Raw genomic sequence first — 26,441 nt, forward strand, 5'->3', positions numbered from 1 at the left:
CTTAAGATTCTCTCTCTCCCTCTGCCCCTCCCCCAACTTTTGCATGCTCTTTCTCTAAAATAAATAAAATCTTTAAAAAAACATTTAAAAAATAATGAAGAAGATCCACATTAATGGATTTATAAGTTAACATATGTGTGTACATGTATATATTCATGTATTTATCTCGAGAGTATAATATACATATATATTTTATAGATAAGTTATTATAAAAATTTGTTTCCTTTGGGAGATGAGAACGGGCATAAGTAGGAAAGAAAATTTTCATGTCATATGTTCTTGTTCAGTTTAATATACCAGCATTTATAAAATGCTGTATTATAAAAAAACCAGTATTATAAAAATGACTAATGAAGAAATGGCAAATACCAAAGTAAGTTTTTTCACTGGATCAGTCCATACACCACCTGCAGGGCCCCTGTGAGCCATCTGCTTCTGCCTCCTTTTCTTCTGTGCCCACCATCTTTTGCTTTCTTACCTGTAAAATGAAGACAACCTAAGCCTGCTATGAGACTCAAAGCAGAGAGTGAGGGGAAGGCAAGGTATAAACTGGCACTGAAGGGGAAAGGGGGTGGAGCAGAAAGGAAATCTCATTAGTCAGAGAGTAACAGTCGCAGTGCTCCGTGATATTTATGAGTGCACACGTGTGCCGAACATTACGTAACTCTATAAGGAAAATATCATTATCCTCATTTTACAGATAAGAAACTAAGGCACAGGGAAGGATCTTCCCTTAGCTCACAAAACAAGATATGATGGGGTCAGAGGTCAGCCTCGCCTGCCAGCTCAGGAGCCGCACTCTTAGCCACTCGGCTATGCTGCTTCAGTACAAATTAGAACAGTAAGATTTTGTTTCTAGTCAGATTAGCGAAATTTCAAAAGACAGATCAAATGTGGATAAACATTTCAGGAAACAAGTGCAAATCTACTATTCTGGTTAAAAGATAAATTATTGAAGGCAATTTGGCAAGAGTTACCAAAATTTAAAATGGTCATCTGACTTTTGACCTGGTCATTCTACTTCCACAAACTTATCCTAGGTAAACACTCGCAAAGATGTCTACACAGTCCAATGCAGCACCGTTTTAATGACAACAACAACAAAAACAGAAAGAGAGACTTCAGGAGACATTGCTAGGGAAATGACTAAAGACATCACAATAGATCCCCAAATTAAAGTCTATATCCATTAAAAATGGAGGTCAACACGTAGATACAGAATGGAAGAAATGCTAAAATGTTAAGTGAAAACAACTGTCATCAAGCAATATGTACTGCCTGGCCTTATGTATCTAAGAAATATGGTGTGAGCATCGCATTTCTTTTTATAGGAGTGATGCTGGGGCTTCCCTTTCCCCACACCCTCCCTCAAAAAAACCCACCAAAACACACAACGAAAAAATAAGTTGTTTAAAAAAAAAAAAGGGTCGTGTGTTATTTATAAATCAATCGTTACAATAAAACGATTTCAAAAGTATCACAAATACAAGTTATGTAAATTCAGTCTGGAATAAGTATCCCCTAAATATATTATAAATCACATCTCTTTAACATTCTTTTCCAAACAGATGTAGTTCAAATCCAGTGAAGGCATTACAATTTCATATTGTGGCAAGTGAAAAAAAATGACAATAAATAATCCAACTATAATTTTGGAAAATACTAAGTGGTAAATAAATACCCCTCTTGCTTTGAAACATCTATGACTCAGACTACCCGAAGAGTCTGAGTCAGTACAAAGTTACACAACCTTTGTATTTCCATATTTAAAATCTTCAGTGTATATTCCTTGTAGTGAGAAGGACAGAGACAAAAGCTCAAAGGGCTGAGAAGTAACTGAAAGTCCTAATGAGACAACAAGCGGATCTCATTATAAGCTGTACGTAAAAGAGACATGCAGCAGCTGGCTTCTTCCCTAGCACCCAGACCAGTGGTTCTCAAGCCTGGGTGTTTACGAGCACCCGCAGCAGATGCTTGATAAAATGCAGGTTCCTGACTCAGACCCTGAGCTCTCTCATTCCTGAGCTGACAAACCTGCATTTTTACACAAGATCCACAAGGAGGTGGTAGGAGAACCCCACTGAACAGTCTAAGTCTAAGGTTCAATCCTAAGCGGCTGTCCCTGGTTGGAATGGAAGCGACCCTGACTCCGCGACCTTCTTCACCTCGTTACTTTCCTCAGCTGTCCAGTCCGTCCACGGGTCTGATCATCTCTGAGGACACTGGAGCTCTACCATGGCTGTAAGAGAGCCCGGACGTAAAAGAAAAGTAGTTTCAGCTAAGAACCGTGTCTTCACGCCAACACTAGTTCTTACCAGTCACTGAGGTGCTGTTTTTCACCGCCTTCTGAAAAGTCTGCTTCTGTTAGTTCCATTTCTGGGAGCACATGAGTAGAGGAATTCTACAGCTGACACCTGTGTTCATTTGGGGGACTTTCCTCATGCCAACAGGGAAGCTTCCAGCAATCCTGAGGGGTGCTACATACACATGGTACGTGGTGAGACCCACGCGGTCAGGGAACAACAGAAACATGCCTGTAACATTAAGCAGGCTCCAAATCCTCCTGTAAAACCACCAACGGAGATGCTGAAAACCTCAGTAAGAGGTTTTAACGCTGGTTGAACTTGAAGAGTAAGAGCTGGATTTCCTGGAGAACTTCTTTGATGTGAGGGATATCTGCATCTGCTGTACGGTACGCACACTTCGACAAAGGAGAGCGTTCTTCACATGATCCCTGAAGTCTTGAGAAACAAAGTAATAGACGAAGGGGTCAATGCAGCTGTTGAGGGTGGAGAGGCACAGGGCTGCAACGTACAGGGCATACACGTGGCTCTGGCTCCTGGTTTTAATCAGGAAATAATGTACCACAAGCAGAAGGTTACTAGGCGTGAAGCAGATCAGGTACGTGGCCAGGACGGTGACAATGAGTTTGATGGCTCTCTGCCTCTTCTTTTCCGAGTTTTCATCCATAGCAGAAGATCGGAGAGTTCTGATCATTAGCACATAGGCCGAGGCTGTGAGGAAGGCTGGGAACAGAAAGACTCCGATGGCCAGAGAGAGGAAATAATTGAACATGTCCCCTACCAGCAGCTTCTCAGGCAAAACGTCGTGGCAGGTTGTGATGTTAAGGGCTGGAATGTACACAGTCTGCTTCATGACATACAAGGGGATGGTAACCAGCAGAATCAGCAGCCATATCCCCAGTGAGACTCCAAAGGCAATGTTTGCCTTCTTCTTGGGGTGCACCAATGGATTCACGATGACCCAATACCTCTGAACACTGAGGCAGGTCATGAAGAGAATGGAACAGTACATGTTGCCATAGAAAAAGCCAATGAGGACTTTGCAAAGAGCTTCCCCATAAATCCAGTTATTGCCATGTATGTGATAAGCAATCTTCAAAGGGAACCAGATCACAGAGAGGAGGTCTGCCAAGGCTAGATTGGCCATGTAAATCACAGCGGGGTGCTTCTTCTTTGTTCGGAAAAGAAAGACCCACAGGGCCATGCCATTGCTTGGCAAACCAATCACAAATACAATTGTGTAGACAATTGGAAGAAAGACAGTAGTCAGTCTTCCAGTGAGGATGGAGGCAGAAAAGTCATCCACAGAAAAGCCTGTTTCCACTGTAACTCCTTTCCCAGTGACATGAGATGAGCTGTCAACCTTACCAATGAGACTTCTTCCTTTAGAGGTTCTATTGGTTCCTATGCAAAAAAGGCAAGGCAGACAAGTGTCATTACAGAGATCAATCTTTCAGCAGTCATTGTTTAAATAAAAGTACTTTAGGGGCTTCTGGGTGGCTCAGGTGGTTAGGTGTCCAACTCTTGGTTGCAGCTGAGGTCATGATCTCAGGGTTGTGACATTGAGCCCTGCCTCGCTCCATGCTCAGTGTGGAGTTCGCTTGAGATTCTTTCCCTCTCCTCCCTCTCTTTTTTGCCCCCATCCACGTGCACGTGCTCTCCCTCTCTCTCTCAAATAAATAAATAAAATCTTTAAATAAAAATACTTTAGGCAAAGACAGAGGAAGTATACAAAAGGCTTACAATTGCTTTCTTTGGGTGATGGGATTATTGGGTTTTGTTTCTTTGTGTTTTACAGGGTTTTTTTCCGGAAAGTTGTGGGGTACATGTGAAATACAACATTGATTTCTAGGACCCAAAAAACTGACAGTATCTCAGTTTATTTTTACAAACGACCCACAGTTATTAGTTCATAACTGTTGTTACAATGGCCATCTATCTCATTCCGGCTGTGAGACAGGATCCAGCCTTGCCTGTCACTCCCTCTCCCAAAGTCTGACAGAGGGAGATTTCCAGAAACACAAGGGACAGGCCCTCTCCACTCACAAGGACAGCACAAGCCATGGGCAGGGATTCCCTTGCTTCTGTGTGGCCTCCTGGAAGCCTTCCTACGGAGGCCAGCTGGCAGGCAAGTCTTCTGACCTCACGGTCGCTGAATGGGTCAGCGCACTATTTGTGTTCAGAGAAATTTGTGCTGACTTCCAAGCAAGTACCATGGCAAGCGTAACAATTTGTGCTGTCATTCCCATATTTGCATTAAACTTTAGAAACCATACACAAATGGCATACGCAGGCTACATCCTGCCTAACCAAGTGTTCACGGAGCTGCAGAAGAAAATGAGGGAGGGCGCATGGGTGGCTCAGTCAGCTAAGCATCTGCCTTTGGTTCAGGTCCTGAGCTCGAGGTCCTGGGATCAAGCCCCGTGTGTGGCTCCCCGCTCAGCAGGGAGTCTGCTTCTCCCCCTCCCTTTGCCCCTCCCTCCTGCTCCTGCGTGCGTGCAGATGGCGCGCACACACTCTCTCTCTCTCTCAAATAAATAAAATCTTTAAACACTCCCTTCTTTAAAAACCAAACCAAATCAAATAAAGAAGAAAATGAGGGACAACTTGATGACACTAATTCTGAGAAACAGTAGGTCTTCACCATACGAAGAAAATATAGCAAATTGCATCACAATATGTCAGCGAGGAAGTTAAACTATTCACAAGTTTGTTTGAAAATTTTTATGCTTAGTCATTCCTTTTTCCTCTCCTAGGTTTGCACCCATGTTCAGCAGGATTGTTCACTTCTGGTGAGGTTTCCCTGTTAAGAACTAGCAGTGGAGGAGTAAAGGGTATGGAAGTCATTATTTCACTTTTTGTTCAGTGCAGTAGATTGAAAGGTAACCTCCAAAATGAGACGCCCATGTCCCAATCCCCAGGATCTGTGATCATTACCTTATTTAGAAAAAGGATCTTTTAACGCCTGGGTGGCTTAGTCGTTAAGCATCTGCCTTCGGCTTGGGTCATGATCACAGGGTCCTGGGATCAAGTCCCACATGGGGCTCCCTGGTCAGCGGGGAGTCTGCTTCTCCCTCTCCCTCTGCTCCTCCCCCTACTTGTGCTCTGTCTGTCCTATCTCTCTCAAATACATAAATGGCATCTTTAAAAAAAGAAAGAAAAGAAGGAAGGAAGGAAGAATGGATGGATCTTTTGGGGGTACTTGGTGGCTCAGTCAGTTGAACATCTAACTCTTGATTTTGACTCAGGTCATGATCTCAGGGTCATAAGATCGAGTCCCACATCAGGCTCTGTGCTCAGTGGGGAGTCTGCTTGAGATATTCTCTCTCCCCCTCTCCCTCTGCCTCTCTCCCTGCTTGTGCACTCATGTGTATGTGTGTGTGTGCGTGTGTGTGTGTGTTTGTGCATGCACACATAAATCCTTAAAAAGAAAAAAGGACCTTTGTGGATGTAATTAGGGATCCTGAGATGAGAAGATCATTCTGGATTATCCAGGTGGGCCCTAAATCCAATGACAAGAGGCTTTATAAGACAAAGGCAGAGGGAGACTTGAGAGAAACAGAAGAGAAGACGGAAAGGAGAAACACTATGAAAATGGAGGGAGAGGTTGGAACGACGCTGAGGAATAAGCCAGGGAACACCAACAACCACAAGAAGCAGAGGGAACCAGGAAGAGATTCTCACCGACAGTCTTCAGGCTTGCTGACGCCTTGATTTCAGACTTTTGCCCCCCAGAACTGTGAGCGAATCCACTTCTGTTGCTGAAAGCCACCTGCTTGCACCGATCATGACGGCAGCCACAGGAGACTGAACACTTAGGATACACGCATCTCTTGTTCTAGCTTATTCCTTTTATGATGTTTTAAAAAGAATATGGATTCTTTTAAAATTAAAAATAATAAAATATTGCTACATATTACAGTGGTCCTCCAATACCTGACTAAAACCCACAGTAAGAAACACCCAGTTTTAACACGTATTATCCATAATGGAAAAATTTTCACAAAACAATTACCCTTACTACATGGGCTGCACTCTAATACTTTCTATTATATTTTATTTCATCCTTATAAAAAGCCAGTCATGACCCTCTACCCTGACTTCATGAACCACTTACCCAGGTTTTTCAAAACCAGTTAGCAGAGCGACCAATTCTGAGGCACCTCAAGAGGCCATATCTTATAGACAGATGCGATGTCCGTGGAACTCTCCCCAGACCCAAAATGGCAAGGGTCCCTGTATGAGATTATAGGTTTCTTTAATCGTGGGATTGTGTCCTAATTTTTTTCTAGCTCCCACAGTCCCTGGCATAGCCCTGACATACAGCACGTGCTCAACAGCCCTGAGACAGATCAAGAAGCTCAGCGAAGGGGCTGAAGGAGACAAGGCAGAATCCAGAGCCCTCCCGCCCATTTCTTTAGCACCTGCTCCAGTCCTGCCCAAGCCAGCCAAGGACAGCAGCACCAGCCGGGCTGCTCCAGGGGCACAGCCCTACACAATGAACTCCCTTAATCCCAGTCCGTGCTCTTCCTAGGGCGCCTATCGTGCGTCCGACATTGCTTCCAGCACTTCAGTGTATTAACTCACTTCACTTTCACAACCACCTCGCGAGGGGGTGACTATTACCAGATCATCGCTGTACAGATCCATAAACCGATGCGCGAAGAAACTGAGTAACTTCCCCAAGGCTAAACAATTGTTAGGCAGGAGTCAGGATTCAACACCTAGCGGTCTGTTTCTAGAATCCACTTTTCTCACCGTTATACCACACTGTACCTCTGAGGCCCTGACTGAGTTTACATGCTGTGATCCACCCAGACCAAACTATGCCAGCTCCACACGGCAATGCACCTGAATCCAACTGCCAAGTTAATGGACATAAAGGAGACAACAGGACATATTAAATACGGCACGACTGGAGCCAGCAAAATCCAGAATGTGGAAACCCTGCTACAGGAGCAAGGATCTAATTTCTTCAAAATACAAATTACAAAGCAAAAATAAGAGATAATGAGGTGTAGAGGAGGGACTCTCAGATTAAAGACTTTAAAAGACCTATTAATCTATGTAATGTGTGGTCGGCCTTATTTGGATCCTGATTCAAACAACTATTAAAATAGTACTTAGAGAGGCACCTGGCCGACTCAGTCAGTAGAGCATGGTGTCTTGATGTCAGAGTAATAAGTTCAAGCCCCACACTGGGTGTAGGGCTTACTTAAAAAATTTTTTCTTGAGGTGGTGGGTGCCTGAGTAGCTCAGTCGGTTGAGCACTCTTGATTTAGGCTCAGATCAGGATCTCAGAGTCATGGGGTGGAGCCCAGTCTACTTGAGATTTTTCTCTCCCCCCCCCTCTCTCTGCCCCTCCCCCTCCCCCATGCACACGCTCTCTAATAAATAGAAACTTTAAAAAATTTTTATTAAAAAAATAGTACTTGTGACGCTCATGAGACAGAAATCTGAACACTGACTGAATATTTGATTATATTAAGAAATTATTTTTTAAGTGGTTATGTGGTTATGTTTAATAAAGAGATCTTCACCTTGTATGAATACATACTGAAATATCTTGAGATGAAATTGTATCTGGATTTATTTCAAAATAACACAAGGACTGGTACCTTCTGATACTTCTGGCGGGAATGTAAAATGGTACAGTCACTACAGAAAATAATCTGGCAGTTCCTCAAATGGCTAAACATAGAGCTGCCAGATGAGCCAGCAATTCCTACTCCCAGTACATACTGAAGACAAATAAAAACACATGTCCAGGGGCGCCTGGGTGCCTCAGTTAGTTGGGCGTCTACCTTTGGCTTGGGTCACGATCCCAGGGTCCTGGGATAGAGCCCCACATTGGGCTCCCTGTTTAGCAGGGGGGTCTACTCCCTCTCCTCTGCCCCTCCCCCCGCTTGTGTCCTCTCTCTCTCAAATAAATAAAATCTTTAAAACAAAACAACACATGTCCATACAAACACGTGTACATGGATGTTCACAGCACTATTCATAAGCATCAGAAAGTGGAAATAGGGGCGCCTGGGTGGCACAGTGGTTAAGCGTCTGCCTTCGGCTCAGGGCGTGATCCCAGCGTTATGGGATCGAGCCCCACATCAGGTTCTTCCACTATGAGCCTGCTTCTTCCTCTCCCACTCCCCCTGCTTGTGTTCCCTCTCTCGCTGGCTGTCTCTATCTCTGTCGAATAAATAAATAAAATCTTAAAAAAAAAAAAAAAAGTGGAAATAACCCATGGGGTACCTTGTTGGCTCCGTCAGGAGAGTATGCGACTCTTGCTTGGGGTCCTGAGTTTGAACCTCACACTCGGTGTAGAGATTACTTAAAATTTAAGAAGTGGAAAGAACCCCAAAGTTCATCAACTGATGAATGGATAAATAAAACGTGGTACATGCATACAAGGGAATATTAGTTGGCAATAAAAGAAATACTGATACATGCCACAACACGGATGGGCCCTGCCTGTACTAAGGAAAAGATGACAGTCACACATTTGTCCTGAAAAGGCAAATCCATAGATAGAAAGTAGAATAATGGTTGTCAGGAGCTGGGGAATGCGGCAATTTGGGGAGTGATGACTAAAGGGGCGGGGTGGGGTGATGTGGGGTATTCTTTCAGGGTAATGAGAATATTCTGAAGTTGATTGTGGTGATGAATAAACAGCTCTGTGAATATTCTTAAAGTTATGGAATTGCAGACTTAAGGTGGGTGAATGGTATGGCAGTCAAACTGTATCTTAATAAAGCTGTTAAAAAATATCACAGGGAAGAAAGCAGGAAGCTAGGGCATAATTACTGACCTTGAATATGGGGTACACAGGATTCACTATTATCTACTTTCAGATGTTTAAAAATCTCTATAGTACCAAGCACGTATCAGGTCAGGAAGGTTCATGTAAACGGATCAAAATTTGTTTTAAGTAAGAATACTAAAATAAAAAGGGGAAAAAAGAGCAAGAAATACTTATTTAAAAAAAAAAAAAGGAGAGGAAAGGAATGGAGGGAGGGATTGAGAGAAATTCCCTAAGAATATTCTAACATACGACCTTGAATTGTCTCAATCAAAAACAACATTCATGTTAACTGTGCGCACTGTACCAGTCACAGAGCACATGGACAGCATGCTGTTTAACACTAAAAACATCCAGATGCTACTCAAAGATCCTCAAAGCCCTTTCAGCATAGTGCATAGACGTTTACCCCATACAACATTCTATACCAGTCACCAAGACTCACAGAACTTGTCTAGAACTGATACTCTCCCAGATCCCAACTATCTACCTACCTACCTACTTACCCGTATCTCCCACCTGTAAACCAGGTAAAATCTTTTTTTTTTTTTTTAAAGATTTTATTTATTTAGGGGCATCTGGGTGGCTCAGTCAGTTAAGCATCTGCCTTTGGCTCAGGTCCTGATCCCAGGGTCCTGGGATCGAGCCCCACATCGGGCTCCCTGCTTAGCAGAGAGGCTGCTTCTCCTTGTCCCTCTGCCATTCCCCCCGCTTGTTCTCTTTGTCAGATAAATAAATGAAACCTTAAAAAAAAAAAAAAAGATTTGATTTACTTATTTGAGATAGAGGGCATGTGTGTACAAGTGAGCAGCGGGAGGCAGATGGAAAGGGAAAGATCTCAAGCAGATTCTGCACTGTGTGATGGGGGCCTCACTTCTACAACCCTGAGATTATGACCTGAGCTGAAACCAACAGTCAGATGCTCAACAGACTGAGCCACCCAGGTGCCCCCCCAGGTAAAATCATTTCTATTTCATAGTGGGGAAAAAATTATAAATGTACTTCTGAATTTTGAACACATAGGAAGGACTGGGTATAAAAGCATCCTAATTTATGGGCTATAATCAACAACATTTGCCCAAGTAATGCAAGAATACATACCTGCAGATACTCAAGGCAGCGTCCCCCACCCCCACTGCAAGAGGAAATAAGCAGTGTTCATCAGCCCCTGTTCCTACCTTACCATATCCCCAGCTGGTCCCTAACATTAACAGTAGCCACTATACCTACTATTCAATAATACTGAAATGCAAAGATAACTACGATTTACTGTCAACTGAAAAAAGCAACCAACAGAACAACATGCTTCCATCTGTGTAACAAAATTATAATTTATATGCAAAATCTGAAATCTAGAAGGATATCCACCAAACCACAAATGATCATCTCTGTGAAGTAAAGTTGGGTGGGGAGGGGAGAACTTCCTTTTTTTTTACTTCACATGCCTCTATGTTGTTTGGATTTCTTTGTCAAGGGAGTGTAAATTGGTACAATCTTTCTGGAGGTCAACGTGGCAAAACATCAAAATTTAAAGTGTACTTGCCCCAGGACCTACCGATTTACTTATAGGCATTTGTCCTGCACGTATACTAGGTAAGGTGCACAGAAATACTGTATGTCCAAGCATAGTTACTGCAATATCGTTTATCAAAACAAAACAAAAATGTTAGTCTCAACAACCATTAAAAAGGAGACTCGTCCAGGGCGCCTGGCTGGCTCAGTCGGTAGAGCGTGCGACGCTTGATCTCCAAGTCAGGAGTCCGAGCCCAGTGTTAATCACAGAGATTACTTAAAATAAATAAACAAGTAAATAAATAAAATTAAAAGGAGATTCGCTCAATAACTTATGACATTTATACAATGAATAATATTCCCCCGTGTAAAAGTATGGACAGAGTTCCCTACAGCGACCATGAGCAGATAAGGTTAAAAAAATAAACCGTTGCAGAGTATATACAATAAAATCCTTCTATTGTTACAAAATATATACATTTGTCTGTAGAAGTCTGTTGAGGCTGGAAAGGAGAGAGAATGGGGGATTTTCACTGTTTTAAAACGTTTCTGAATTACTTTTGGGGAAAATGCATGGAAAAGTTTTAACTTGAAAACTACTACTTGTGGGGTGCCTGGGTGGGTCAGTCAGTTGAGCATCTGACTCTTGGCTTTGGCCCCAGTCATGGTCTCAGGGTTGTGAGATCCTGCTCTGAGCTCAGCAGGGATTCTGCTTAAGATTCTCTCTCTCTCTCTCTCCCTCTGCCCCCACCCCATTCTCTAAAATAAGTATATAAATCTTAAAACTACTACTTGTTCTTTGCTATTTTAAGCGTCCTTCTGTAGCCCACCCTCCCCACCAAACCAAGTACAGAGCAAGTACTTACGTTAACTCTTTCTCTACTATCCCCTCACCCCAAATCTATTTGTTTCAACCTGTGGGAACACAGGCTGAAAACTAAAAGCTTCAATGACCAGAAACCCCTCCCTAGGTACACATTAGTACATTTTCATGTGTTCTCTCAGGATGAGCTGTTTTCTTCTCAACACTTGCCTAGCTAATAAAACCATAAGAAAGTCAAACACAGACTTCACCAAAACATCATCTATCCAGGTTAATTAGTAACTACGCACAAGCAAGCAAGAAACCAAACACGAATTTAGAGTCCCATCTTCATATTCATTACAGTATCCTCTCTTATTACAAAACACTGGAAATACTCCATGTGTTTATTAACAGAAGACAAATTTAAAAATTATGATAAATCCTCCTAGACCATGTTGTAGAGTTTTAAAATGTTTTTTATTTAGGGGCGCCTGGGTAGCTCAGTCCATTAAGCCAGCGGCTGCCTTCAGCTCTGGTCATGATCCCAGAGTCCTGGGACAGAGCTCCACCCGGGGCTCCCTGCTCAGCTCAGCAGGGAGTCTGCTTCTCCCTCTGCCCCTACTCCCCACTCGTGCTCTCACTCGATCAAATAAATAAATGAAATATTTTTTTAAGAAATAAAGATTTTTTAAAAGATTTTATTTATCAATTTGAGAGAGAGAGAACACAAGCAGGGGGAGGGGCAGAGGCAGAGGGAGAAGTAGGTTCCCCACTGAACAGGGAGCCCAAGGCGGGGCTGGATATCAGGACCCTGGGCTCATGACCTGAGCTGAAGGCAGACGCTCAACCGACTAAGCCACCCAGGTGCCCAGAAATAAAGATTTATTTATTCCGGGGAGGGTGCAACGAGTTCGGGAGAGGGTGCCAAAGGAGCAAGAGGTGGGGCTTGATCCCAAGATCCATGAGATCACAACCTGAGCCAACACCAAGAGTCCACGGCTTAACAGACTGAGCCACCCAAGGTGCCCCACAAAAAGATTTTCTATGTTTGTGAGTACATATTTTACGCATGGATTATGAAAGAATGGGAGAGGATACAAACAAAAATGTCAGCAATGGTTTACTTTGGGTACTGAAAATGATTTTTTAAAAAAGATTTTTAATTATTTATTTGTTAGAGAGAGAGAAAGAGAGAACACGTGAAAGAGCAAAAGTAGGGGGAGCAGCAGAGGGAAAGGGAGAACCAGAACAACGCAGGGCTCTATCCCAGGGCCCTGAGATCACGACCTGGGCCAAAAGGCAGACCTTAACTGACTGAGCCACCCAGGCGCCCTGAAAATGATTTTTTTTTAAGTAGGCTCCACGCCCAGCATGGAGCCCAAAGCAGGGCTTGAATTCACTACCCCGAGATCAAGACCTGAGCTGAGATCAAGAGTAGGGCACTTAAAGAAATGAGCCCCCCAGATGCCCCTGACTACTGAAATGATTTAATTAAACTCTTCTTTTTTGTGGGGTGCTTGGGGTGGAGCCTGCTTGGGATTCTCTCTCCCTCTCCCTCACAACCGTGCTTATTATTGCTCTCCAGAACTTGGTTAGATCACATACTACCTGCATAATTCATAATCAATTACAAAGAGGGAGAAGGAATCAATCAAGCCTCCAAAAGAAAACCAGAATGCATCATAGGGGACCTCCCAGGTTTGTGACATGGTAGAAAGAAGTGCCTAAAACAAGCTGACATAAACGCCCAACTGCCATCACCCTACCCGGCCACTCTGGGCAAGCCCACTCACTCCATTCCTCATTTGGTATTTACTGAGCTCCTATAGATGATAAGACTCTGCTGGACCATGGTGATGAAGATGACACTAGGGTCCCTGGCCTCCCAGAGTTTATGATCCAGTGGGGAGACAAATTAAACATATTTACACAAATAATTATCAATTACTGTGCGACAGGAATGCACACGTGGTCTGATGGAGTGTTTTCCTTGCTCCGAGCCCCAATTCAGTGGCCCCCTCTGTAAAATGAGAAGGGTGTATCCTTGGTGGAGTTGCCCTCCAGGAGTCAGTCTTTTGCCTGCGATCCAAAAAAAAAAAAAACCTGAGAAGCAAATCAAACCCAGTATCTGCCCTGTAGCAAACCGAGGAGCACTTGTAAGGGTCAAGCTAAAAGAGTATGAGCAAAGAGGTACGCTAAGGGGCAGAAAAACTTTGGGGATGCTCTACCTCTTAATCATACTCGATTTGGTTTCAGGTTGGGAGGAAAGCTCCATCTACCTTAATGTCTGTCACTTAACTAACCCTTTAAGAAAGTTACCATGCAAAATGAACAAAAGTATGTGGAGTAAAACCCCCAAGGTGCAATATTAAATAGTTCTGGTTAACAAGTAACTTGATTTTTTTTTGTTGTTGTTGTTAAACAAGTTCACCATATTCTCCAGGAACCAGTGCCCCCCCCCACAGCCCAGCCCCCTCAATTTGTAAACGACAGCAAGTCAAATGCTCAGGGCTAATTTCCAAAAGGGCTGTCTAAATCAGAAAAGCATTGGGTCATCTACACCTACATATTTTTTTAAACGTTTGCACATCCTTAGTTTTACCCCCAAAGTTTAAGTTTCCAACTTTAAATGACAGAGGCAAAACGGAAAGTGTTCACCACAATTTCAATGTTTCTGGTCATAAATAAAGGTCTTTATTTTAATGCTGACCAATAAAATGTATACAGTGGTGCAGTTTTCAAGTATATACTACAACATCCTTTTCTGTAACTCCAGAGGAAAAAGGATCACATTCTTCATTCTAATTCAAATCCACAGTGATTTGCTCTTTTACAATGTTTTTACGAAAAAGATAAAAGCGACACACTGCCTTTTACAGCAGGTCGGCAAATTTCGCAAGGAAATGAAAACCTCCCTTTTAAGGCTACCCTGGCTGCTCCGAACAGCCTGACACCGGTTAGCAACGCAGAAGCGTGCTATCCGGCCAACGAGCCCCCACGCCCCCAGGAGGACAAGCTGGAGCACAGCCGGGGCTGCACAGCGGCGGAACCCAGCAGCCCGGCACAAGTTAGCACCTGAGCACCCCCGGACGGCTCCCGTGCTGTTCCACTCCCGGAGCTGGCAGCCTGGGGCATACACACCTCAGTGCCAGCCAAAGTACGTTACGTGTGGCACCAAAGGCCCGGAAACCCAGGGCCGTAAGGTCACCCCGCCGATAAAGGACACGGTCCAAGAAATCCCATTTGTAAAATCCGCGTGACGCGCAACTGGTCTAAAACTTGAGGCTGAGCGCTCATTACCCCCCAAACCCTGCGGGGTCCGGCCCTTCCAGGCCCGGGCCATCCGCAGTGCCGGAGGAGCTTCGCGCCCCGAGAGGTTTTGGAACTACGTGAGCCGACCCAGAAGAGGCTTTTCCAAAAGCTGAAGGGGGTCGCGAAAAAAGACGTAGATGTTTCCCTGGCCTCGGGCTCTCCCCCATTCCACACCGCTCTGAGCCAACTAACTCCAAGGGGTCCTGCGGGGCCAGCCCCTCAGTATTTGCGGAAAGTTCCTTAGTTCACAAAGAAGCCAACCCGGGAGAAGGGAGGCTGAGCCCTCTAGGTACCCTTTAGACGCGAGCACTCCATTCCCTCCTCTTCCCTCCGCGGACCTCAGCCTCTCTCGGTTGTCCCAGCTAGTTGGCCCTCCCGGCGCAGGGATCCCCGTCAAAGTCGCCTAGCGGGGGATGCGGAAGGTGGTGGCAGCAACAGCAGAACACCCTTCGCGCACCTGCCCTCTTCCACCACCTGCCCGTGTGCCTTGGAACGCCGCTCCTTAGCTTCCAAGAGCCCTCCTTGACCGTTTCTCACCTTGGACGGTGCGATTACAGGAGACAGAGGCCGCCAGCAGGATGGCGCCCCCCAGCAGCCACGCCACGCTCATGCTTCGCATCCTTCCTGCAGCTCCGAATGCCCAGGAGGGCATTCGCCGCCACTGATTCGAAATCCGGAGACCTACTCGCGGCGGTCTCACCTGCTCTAATCCAAGCCAGTCCGCGCGCCTTCCGGGAGAGGGTAAGTTTCAGTGAAACCTGAGCCGCTCGACGCACCTGCGCGAGGCCACGCCCCCCGGCCGGAACGCGCGGCTCGGCCCCGCCTCTGCGAACTTGGGACGCGCGGGTCCGGCTCCCGGCAGTCTGGCCCGGCGCGCGAGCCCCCACCTACGCGCTGCAGGTGCGCCAGCCGCTGGCGGGAGGGTGCGGGAGCCGCCCGCGGGCGGGGCTGGGCGGCTGAAGTAGCTGTATTGGAATGCAAATGACAGGAACGCGGGGACCGCGAGTTCTTTTAGACCTGGCCACGCCTAGACCTACCAGTACCCTTTAATTAGTGTTGGGGATCCAGGGTCTTCCGGGTCTTTCCCTCCCCTTTGATAAGTGGAAAAAAAAAAAGGCCCGAGCTCATGGACTTTTTTGTCGCTAATTGGTAGAGGCTTCCCAGTGTAGCGGGCACTGGGGGGATAAGGGGTGAGTTGTTAGATTTTTCTTTCTGCTTTGGTGGGGTTTTTTTCTCTTTCTTTCTTTTTTCTTTCTTTTTTTTTTTTTTGAAGGGGTGAGTTTTTAATCTGCGGAGACCAGGTGGATGGCTGCGGACACCAACGAAAGCGGTGGGGAGCAGGAAGGAGTCTCAGAGAGGGGTCAAGGTTCTGGAATTATGTTTCCGCTCTGCTGTTAACTAGCTGTGACCTCGAACAAACCTCTTCCCCCCCTTCTAGGCTCATTTCCTTGTCTGTGAGGTGGCGCGGGTGAGGTGATAGTTGGGACAGCTACCTTAAGCGCCAAGAGCTAATGATTTGGAACAGGAGTTTAATACCGACCGCAAGGCGCGCATTAAGTATGTTTATTATTCCCATTTTACAGATGAGTAAAGGGAGTTTAGAAAGGATGGATAAATTGCCCACAGTTATGCAGTTTATAGGCACAGTTTATAAACGCACACCACATTTAATGTCTAGTCTATGACTGCCACTTTCTATTAATCACTGCAGGATAAATGCTTCGGCCAGGGTCTCCCCCCATTCGGAGCTGGTAGTCCAAAGAAATATAAAAGAAGATAAAGGGGGTGGGGAGAAAAGGAGTGAGAATTTGGGGATGGATGCACAAGAGCCAGCATCATGCTGGTAATCCTTTTTACTTCCTTTGAAAAGTGAAATAAATTTTAAAGTTACCTGCTAAACTACTGGGTGATGGAAGGGCAGAAAAGAGAAACATTAGAATTGTCCTCAGATGTTTGAAGGATTAGCTCATAGAAGAGGATTAGGCAGGTTTCAAGTAGCTCCTGAGAGCAGAAATACATGGAAGCCACAGTGGGAGGCTGATTGTGGCTCAGTACAGAAAGAGATTTCTAGCAAGTCCCACTGGTCGCAGTCCTGAGAGCTGCCTGCTGAGATTGAGAGCCATATCACTGCAGGACTTGCAGCAAAAGACCAGGCCATCCGTGTGGCATGTTGGAAAGGGGAGTTCCCTCCCCAGGTGAGGGCCCAGATTGGGTGAGTCTAGGCAGCCTCTTGAGAGGCTTGAGCCCTGAGAGTCCACCATTCTCCTTAGAGGACTGAAGTTTGGGAAATCAGTTGCTGGTGACTATCGTGAATTTTTGAACAACCATAAACCAAATGGCCACACCTGTGAGTTTCTGAGATGGAGCTTACATCTGATAAGGGCCCTGTGTGACTTTTTTTTTTTTTTAAGATTTATTTATTCGACAGAGAGAGACAGCCAGCAAGAGAGGGAACACAAGCAGGGGGAGTGGGAGAGGAAGAAGCAGGCTCCTAGTGCAGGAGCCTGATGTGGGGCTTGACCCCAGAACGCAGTGATCACGCCCTGAGCCAAAGGCAGATGCTCAACAACTGAGCCACCCAGGCGCCCCCCTGTGTGACTTCTTACCCCACCGTGGGGCCACTGAACAGAACTAATGTAGGCTCCAGATGATTCGGGCAGACAAAACTGTATAAAATACGTTAGCCAGCTGTTCCAACCATATCCCCAATAAGACATTTCCCAGGTTAACTAAGTGGATGGTTATTGCATTCTGCCTCTTCCCTCCGTCCTGACAGAGGGGCTCGCAGGAGTAGGGAAATAAATGGTTGAAAATGAAGAGAAGCAAATGGCCCTGAACATGCCATGAGAATGGAATAACTGCTCCCTGAATAATAGGCATGGACTGCCTCTCAACACACATACAACCAAGAATGGCCGGGGAACGCTGTCCAGAATTCTTTTTTTTTTTTTTTTTAAAGATTCTATTTATGAGGGAGAGAGACAGACAGACAGAAGAGACAGGGGGTGGGAAGGAGGAGAGAGATAAGGACAAGCAGACTCCATGATGAGCACAGAACCCCACACAGGACTCCATCTCAGGACCCTGAGATCATGACCTGAGCCAAAACCAGGAGTCAGACACTTGACTGTCTGAGCCACCCAAGCGCCCCCAGAATTCTTTTGACTGTCTGCCTTTCCATAGCACACATCTAGGAATCTCTCGTTGTTATGTTTCCAGTTCTGTGGGGCATGTGATAAGAGCTGAGCCTTGAAATCATGTAACTGTGGGCAAATTCAGGTTTTTCCCCTTGCTAACATTTGTGTGACCTTAGAGAAATTACTTACCCTCTCTAAGCTTTAGGTTCTTTACCTATAAAATGGAGTCAATATTTTTTTTAGTTTAAAGGTGTCTGAGGATAATACAGTGACCAAGTTTGATGCCTGGTGAAAGCTTAACAGATGGGCTTTTTGTTTCCTTCCCTTCTCTCTGCAGTCTTCTTTACACCTCAACCTGCAACCTAGCTCTCAGGGTGCTGCCTCCAGGGCCACTTACCTCAGCTGATGCCTCCCTCCCTCCCAGGCCAAGCTGCCTTCTAGCAGCAGCACAGGGGTCGTCCTCATCCCATCCGGGGGACACTTCTCGTCATGAGGATCAGTCCTCTCCTAAGGGTCTCTCACTAGGGAAGACACTCAATCCCTATGATGTCCCTTCAATCTTTCCCCGGGCTCCATTTTGTTATCTATATTCTGGGGATGTCCATAGTACCTTTCTTGTAGGATGGTTGTGAAGATTTAGTTTGCTAAATGCCCATAAATGCTTCTTAGCGCAGTTCCTGGTATAGGGTAGATGCTCAAGAGATTACTCAAGAATGGACCAGGGAGAGTCTTCCTCTTTGCAGAGAACAATGCATAAAACTCCAGCTGCTCCAACTTAAATTTTCACTGGTATTTTATGTAAATATGCCTTGAATCATCAACATTTCAAAGAAAATATTTTACTGAGCACTGCTATGAGTTAGTTATCTCATGAGTGTGTTTTCTCCCAACTGCCTGATTAAATGAATTATAGTATTTAAGTCTGCTTGCCCATGTCTTCCAGTGATTTTCTTAAAAAGATTTTATTTATTTATTTGACAGAAAGAGAGAGCACAAGCAGGGGAAGCAGCAGGCAGAGGGAGAGGGAGAAGCAGGCTCTCTGCTGAGCAAAGAGCCCAATGTGGGGCTTGATCTTAAGACCCTGGGATCATGACTTGAGCCAAAGGCAGATGCTTAACCAACTGAGCCACCCAGGCGCCCCTCCAGGGATTTGTTTTTTTGATGTTGATGACTTCTTTGCGTGAAGGGCTTAGGGTACTGTATGATGCTGTGGAACAGTACGGAGAAATAAACACAGCCGATTCCAGAGAGCCTGGCTTCCAGGGATTGGGAAGTTTGTGCAGTTTCCCACCCTCTAGTAGGAAATGGGATAGGCCAGACACTGAGGGAGAAGCCATTTCATTCAATCAATTCTACAACCATTTATCAAACTCATCAAACGCTTCCTGGAGAAACAAAGATCTAGTCCCTGCACTTGGGTCCTGGCCAAATACAAATGGTGAAAAAGTTACATCCCTTCACTCATTCATTGAGCAAACACTTTGAACGAGGTAAGCAATGGCCTTCATTTGGTAAATCCTTTGCTCAATTCTGGCTTCAAGTTACTTAACCTAACTGTGAAATTTGACACAATTGTGTTCTCTCTGCTGGAATGCTATATGCACTTGGGCTCCAGGACCACTCCTGTCCTGATCATCTTCCTACTCACTGGCAACTCATAAGGAGTTCGTTCTATTCTGATTCTCACTCGCCGTCCTGAATTCTGCACTCTGGAGTGCCCCTGATTTTGTCTTTGGACTTCTTTTCTTTTCAATATACACTCATTTCCTTTGGTGATCTAAACCAGTCCTGTGGTTTTAAATACCATCTATATGCAGACAACTCCCCAATCTGTAATCCTAGCCCAGATTTCTCTATTCCAGACACGTAACACACACCTTCAGCTCCTCAACATCTCCACTTAAACCTGACTATAGGCATATCAGGAAAAAGTCCAAATCTCAATTCCAGATTGACCTCACCCCTGTTAGAGTTTTCTCATCTCCTTAAATTGCACCTCCGTCCTTTCGGTTGCTCCGCTCAGAAATGCTGGAGTCATCCTTGACTTCTTTCTCATATTCCACATCTAATCTGTCAACAAATCATACCTTGAAAATACATCCAAAAGAGCATGCTGGTTCCAGTTACCATTGTTTTTCACCTGGATTCTTGCAATAGCCTTGTGACTTGTTTCCCTCCCTCTGACCCTCTACACAGTCTCCTCCCAATACAGCGGTCAGAGTGAACCTGTTAAAATGTGCATCAGATCCGATCACTTCCTTATTTCAAAAACTGAAGTAGTTCCCCACTTCCCTCTGAGTACAAACCAGAGTCTGTCAAGAGTGTATGCATCCTGCCTTCCTCTCCCCTCCCCCCTCCACACTCCCTTTTACTGCATCTCTCTTATTCCCCTCACTCATTCTGCTTCAGCCATGCCTGGAATACTTTTCCCGCAAACACCTGCACAGCTTTGGTCTTGACTTCTTTCAGGTATTTGCTACAACACTGTTTTCTCAGCCGGGCCTTCTAAGAACTACCTATTGCAAATTAAACTCCTGGAGCGCCTGGCTGGCGCAGTCAGTGGAGCGTGCAACTCTTGATCTCAGGGTTCTAGGTTTGAGCCCCATGTTGGGTGTAGAGATTACTTTAAAATAAAAGAATAGGGGCGCCTGGGTGGCTCAGTCGTTAAGCGTCTGCCTTAGGCTCAGGTCATGATCCCAGCGTTCTGGGATGGAGCCCCGCTCAGCGGGAAGCCTGCTTCTTCCTCTCCCACTCCCCCTGCTTGTGTTCCCTCTCTCGCTGCCTCTCTATCAAATAAATAAATAAATAATAATAATGAAATAAAATGAAATAAAAGAATAATAAAAAATAAATAAAATTACACTCCCACCCTCTGCTTGCCATCCTCCCTCCCAGGTTTATTTCCATCTCTGGCACGCAGCCCCAGTATGCCACTCTACATGCATTTACTTACATCTAGTCCCCCCACTGCGATGCGATGCAAACTCTATGACTACAGAGTTTGGTTTTTGGTTTTTGTTTTTTTTACATTTTAGCTTGCAGAATTGTTTAAAAGATTGAGGAAGTAACACTATCTGAAGGTGGCAACAATCTCTTACACACTCATTGCTGTGAAGTCAAATTGGTAATGAAGTCCCAATTTAAATCACTCCTTAAAATACAGGGAGGCCAATGTCTCAAACACGGCAAAAGTCAGCTTTTAAAATGTAGAGGACGGGGATTTTTATCTGTTCTCCCCACTGCTGTATTCCCAGTGCTAGAACTGTGTCTAGCACATAGAAGGAACTCAACACATACTTGTGTTTTTATATACTGCACACCTACTGCCTTTCACTCTGCTAAAATCTAGAATTTTTATCCACTGCACACCTACTATCATACTGCTATAACCTAGAACTGCGAAGATCCGTATCTCCGCTTCCATGGAGTTGATGGTCAAATGTGAAGAGAGATGCATAGGTAAGTATTGGGGGTGGGAGGAGAGGTAAGAGCTGCATCTTTGAAGGGCTGTGCACGCACATGGAATGACTCCTGCCTAGGGGAATCAGAAAAGGCTTTCTAAAGGAGAGGGCAGGGGAAGAGAGCCTTGAAGCTTGAATAGTTCACCAGGTAGATTATTTAAGATAAGGCTAGCTGCTATAATAATAAATCTCTAAGTCTTAGTGACTCACTGCAATAGATGTTTATTTCTTACTCGCTTAAAGCCAAATCCAAGGCTCAGTTTGGTGGGAGTCTCTCTTCCAAGTGGGGATAAAGGAGCTGGGCTTCTCCCATCTTGGGACTCAGCCGTCTTCAACTGAAGGCTTCCAAGGTCACACAGAAGGAAATGTGAAGGGTTGTGTGTGCAAGGTTTCCACAGCCCTGGTCTGAGAGTGGTGCACAATCATTTCTATATTCCACTGAGCAGAACTCAGTCATATGGCCACAGCCCACTGCAAAAGAAGGCTGTGTGCCCAGAAGGAAGAGAAAAGGAGCTCAGTGAACAGCTAATAATCTGTTATTCCAGATATGATCGAAGTGTAGTGGAACACTTCAGTGGGAAACCGGTGCTATGTGAAGGAAAGTGGCTGGTGATAAAACTAGAAAGGTAGCCAGGACTTACCTATAAAGGGCGTTCCGTGAAAAAGACTTTGGAGTTTAATCCTCAAGCCACTGAAGACCGAATTATCCGTTCTCAATCCTATCTTCATAGCACTGAAATTGGCAAGATGGCCTTTCTGGGACCAAAAGAAAAGAATAAATTTGGTTGGAGTTGTAGATGGAAGAAACTGGGAGAGGAAAAGGGCAGAAAGGAGGGATGACTCCTACCACATGTGCTGCCTAAGCGAGCAACTCAGCCCTTCCAATCAGCTGTTTCCATCTTTTTAATCACCATGTGGCATAATGGCCCTTCTCCACCCCTTGCCCCCATCACGTGCTTATTTCATGAAGTAAGCATAGATACAGGTGATGACCCGACTCTTTATGAGGGACTCTTTATGCCAGTTCCGCTCCCCACAGCGTTATTTGCTCAGAACAGTGACACTGACGCTGTACTTCCCATAACATCACACTAGTCTCAGTGATGTATCGTCCCATCACACTTCCAGTCCAGTCTGACATTCTTCCTAACTCCCGTCCTTAAAAAATTCCCCCAACTCGGGGCACCTGGGTGGCTCAGCCGTTGTCTGCCTTCGGGTCAGGTCATGATCCCAGGGTCCTGGGACTGACCCTGCATCAGGCTCCCTGCTCAGCAGGAAGCCTGCTTCTCCCTCTCCCACTCCCCCTCCTTGTGTTCCCTCTCTCGCTGTGTCTCTGTCAAATAAATAATTTTAAAAATCTTAAAAAAAAAATTCCCCCAATTGTTTCAATGGCAGAAAAAAAATCTAAAAAATTAAAACGCACACAAGGATCGTAAGCCTAGACAGTAGTTGGTCACAATGCCTGAAATCATCATTTGTAATTATTTCTCTGGGTCCAGAACCCCTTTCGGTAGCTGAAGGGCCTCCATTATCATTCCAGTCTTTGGCTACCATCCAGACCCCTCTGCTCCACTGCTGACAAGCTGAGATACAAAGGGGGATGGAAGCATCCCTCAGCCTCCTCTTTATCATACTAGGAGGCTTCTAAGGACCCCTTCACCTCTAATTTATAAGTCAAAGTAAACACCTCAGACAGATGAGTTGAAAGCATGGGGAGCAAGGCCTTCTGGGACACAGCCCAGTGCAGGGCAGGAGTGGCCGGCTTGCCGTGGGACAGGAGGGCAGTGCCAAAGGCGGACTTTGCCACGCGGCTCCTCTCCAGAGGCTCTCAGTGGCAGAAGGGAGTCAGAGCTCGCCTGGTCTGACCACCAGATGTGAAAAACACCCACCCAATTGCGAAGAAGCCTAATTGCTGACTTTTCTTGTAAAATCAGTCCCAACATCCACTTTATTTATTTTTTAAGATTTATTTATTTATTTTAGAGAGAGAGAGAGAGAGAGAGCAACAAAGCAGGGGCAGCAGCTGAAGGAGAAGGAGAAGCAGACTCCCCACCGAGCAGGGAGCCAGACCCAGGCGGATCCTAGAACCCTGAGATCATGACCTGAATGGAAATCAACAGCCAGACACTCAACCAACTGAGCCACCCAGGCGCCCCCCAACATCCTCTTTAGATAAGTGGCCCAAAAAAGAAAAAAAAAAGACCTTTCAATTCCAGAATATAGTTATTTTCCAATTTAGTTACTCATAGACTAGTTCTCCCTTCTCTGCTTCCAGTTTTGACTGCAAGCTCTGCCTACCGCTTTCAGTGGTTCCCAAGCAGTTCATTCTTACAGTCTCATCTTAAAAAGAAAGGTTTCTCCTTTCTGATCACAAATGTAACACATGGTTATTAAGTTTATTGAAGGGGCACCTGGCTGGCTCAGTCAGTTAAGCGTCTGCCTTTCAGCTCAGGTCCTGATCCCAGGCTCCTGGGATCAAGCCCCACATCAGGCTCCCAGTCGGGCTCCCTGCTCAGTGGGGAGTGGGCTTCTCCCTCTCTCTCTGCCTGCAGCTCCCCCTGCTTGTACTCTCTCTCTCTCTATCTCAATTAAATGAAATCTTTTTTAAAAAATGTATTGAAAAGAGACTGGAAAGTACAAAAAGAAGAGAGGGAGAGGAGGGAGGAAGGATTCAGAGATAACTACTCTTGAACAGTTTGACAGCTTTCTACTTCGAGCTATCTTTTTAAAAACCAGGTTAAGATTATATTAACTGTTTTGCTACTTAGTTTTACTCACTCGGCAGTGAACATTTCCCAAAATTGTTAGTCTTCCATAGCACCATTTAAAATTACTGCAGAATATGTCATTTTCTTATAGATCTTAATTTATTTGACCTGCTGAACAGCCAGATTCTTTCAGGTGTTTGCTGCGTTTTAGTTAACACAGAGAAAAGGACTCCGGAGTGGCTCAGTTGGTTAAGCGTCTGCCTTCGGCTCAGGTCATGATCCAGGGTCCTGGAATCAAGCCCCACATCAGGCTGCTTGCTCAGTGGGGAACCTGCTTCTCCCTCTGCCTGCCCCTCCCACCCCCCATGCGCGCTCTCTTTCTCTCTGACAAATAAATAAAATCTTAAAAAAAAAAATCCATAAAGATAAACATATCCTAATAAATGCATCTCTTTCCGTAGTCTCAGACTATTTCTTCAGAAAAAAAAATGTTTTTAGGGATGGGTGGATATGACACATCAAAGATTGTTTATTTTAGAAGCTTTTAATGATTACTATCAAATCGCCCTTCAGAAACAAAGCACTAATTTATAGTCCCATCAACAGTGTTATTAGCTGTCCATCTTCACCAGCATTAGGTGTTACTGTTTGTTGTTTTCTAAGTAAGCTCTCCACCCAATGTGGGTCTCCAACTCATGACCTCGAGATCAAGAGTCACACGCTCTAGGGACTGAAGCCGCCAGGGGCCCCGGGGGGTTACTGCTTTTAAAAATCTTTACTAATTTGATCATTCTGCCTTACCATTAACATTCCCATACTCAAGCCTCAGAGTAGGGAAAAAGATCTCTTACGGAGGTGAGAGAACCTAAGAGATGGGCAGCTGTGACTTCTAAAGCATTGTCTAAACAGGAAATCAGTAAGTAGCTGCACCTCTATGGAAATCTTTCTCAGCGGAGCTGCTTTAGGAGGGTGGCTACATTGCTGGAGGAGGGGTCCTGCTTCATAGTCCACAGCACTGATGAGCTCCCGGACAGGCAGCCCAGAGTGAGACGGCGGTCTCAGATTTCTTTTATGTGAACTGGTGATAGAACACTTCAAGCTGTGCATCCCACAGGTTGCTTGTGACAAGGAAAGAAGAAAATGTGCCTAAGAGTCCTTTGGAAACCACGGAAACACTATATATATATATATATATATATATATATATATATATATATATATATATATATATATATATATGCAGGGGATTGTGACTCCTGCTGCCACTGACCACAGTGAATGACATTATAGCTGATCATATTGTTTTTAGACAAATGATCCCATAATCCCTAGTCAACTACAAGTCTTCTCTCTGCAGCCCAGCAGGATTTGGCCAACATCCTGGAGATCTGCTCGACTACTCCGGGTGAGAGGGGAGTGCTCAGAGCCACTTCCTAACCACCCAGGATCTCAGAGCTTCTGGAAGGAACTCTGTGTGCAGGAAAACAGATGTGTCAGAGAAGGAGCGGAGGACCAGTGTGCGCTCTCATCCCTGGGCCCTGAAAGCTATTTATTGTTGGTGTCAGGGACCAAGTCCCACCAAGGTCTTGGGAGGGAGGGGCTGGGGAGAGAAGCGGGGGCCCTCAAACAAGGCCAGATTTGAGGTCTCTCTCAGGTAACTCTGTCTCTAGGGACCTCCATGGACCTGTTCTCATCCAGACTCAACTGCCCCATCACTCCCTCAATCAGAAATGTCTCCGGCCTTTAGGGGTGCCTGGCTGGCTCAGTCAGTACAGCATGCAACTCTTGATCTTGGGGTTGTAAGTTCGAGCCCCACCCATGCTGGGTGTAGCGATGACTTTAAAATCTAAAACAGAACAAGAAAAAAAGAAAGAAGAAAGAAAGAAAGAAAGAAAAGAAAAGAAAAGAAAGAAAAGAAATGTCTCCTGTCTTTAAAGAGTTATGTAGTAAGGAGGAATGGTCTTGGCCAGGGAGTCCAACGGGCCTGAGTTAAATCTCAGCTCTGTCACTTGTTCACCCTGGGTCTCTGTTCCTCGTCTACAAAATGGGGACAACACTACCTACCTTACAGGAACGTTGTATTCAAAGGACTAGAAGGCTTGGCCCAGGGGCCCTCCTCAAAGGTGCTTTGTTCTTGGTGGGGGATGGTAGGAAGCTGTCGTTTGCCTGGAATCCCCGGCAAAACTGTAGAGAATGACAAAGGCCTGTGAGAGGCTGGCAAGGAGAGCGAGGAACCTAGGGCGTTTGGATTTGAATGCGAAAGATAGCGGGGGCCTCGCAGGCCGGGAGAGAAGAGCTCCGGCGGCGCCCGGCTCCCAGCAGCTGCCGCTCAGCCCTGGAAGCGCGGAGGAGGGAGGGTCTGGGCAATCTCGGGAGCGAGCGCGCGGCAATGATTCCCAGCTGCTCC

The 26,441-nt window shown here is 45.4% G+C and overlaps 2 protein-coding genes across 3 annotated transcripts in view; both read right to left on the reverse strand.

Moving 5' to 3' along the window:
- CRHBP (corticotropin releasing hormone binding protein) overlaps nt 1–22,035 on the reverse strand; it is a 129,055-nt gene extending 107,020 nt beyond the window's left edge. The window contains exon 1 of the transcript XR_015724468.1: nt 21,968–22,035. The gene's annotated coding sequence lies outside the window, so the exon portion shown is untranslated. The remainder of the gene's footprint in view (nt 1–21,967) is intronic.
- F2RL1 (F2R like trypsin receptor 1) lies at nt 1,069–26,221 on the reverse strand. Of its 2 annotated transcripts, XM_045796435.2 has the most exons (3): nt 26,099–26,221; nt 21,968–22,082; nt 1,069–3,707 (listed from the first exon to the last, which is right to left on the reverse strand). In XM_045796435.2, the coding sequence occupies exons 2-3, from the start codon at nt 22,053–22,055 to the stop codon at nt 2,596–2,598; spliced, it is 1,200 nt and encodes a 399-aa protein (XP_045652391.2). In that variant the 5' UTR covers nt 22,056–22,082; nt 26,099–26,221; the 3' UTR covers nt 1,069–2,595. The 2 variants fall into 2 exon arrangements, with proteins under 2 accessions (XP_045652391.2, XP_045652390.2); XM_045796434.2 differs by lacking the exons at nt 21,968–22,082; nt 26,099–26,221 and adding an exon at nt 15,266–15,545.
- Nucleotides 26,222–26,441: the final 220 nt, after the last annotated feature.

The sequence above is a fragment of the Ursus americanus genome, chromosome 5 (assembly GCF_024610735.1).
Source record: "Ursus americanus isolate L20-20 chromosome 5, mUrsAme1.1.p, whole genome shotgun sequence".
NCBI lineage: Eukaryota > Metazoa > Chordata > Mammalia > Carnivora > Ursidae > Ursus > Ursus americanus.

What these genes read in the sequence shown, in the direction of transcription:
- F2RL1 (XM_045796434.2), bottom strand. Translation starts at nt 15,380, where the DNA reads ATGCCCTCCTGGGCATTCGGAGCTGCAGGAAGGATGCGAAGCATGAGC. An exon ending in CTGTAATCGCACCGTCCAAG is followed by an intron (nt 3,708 to 15,265) that starts GTGAGAAACGGT and finishes TTTTTTGCATAG; the next exon opens with GAACCAATAGAACCTCTAAA.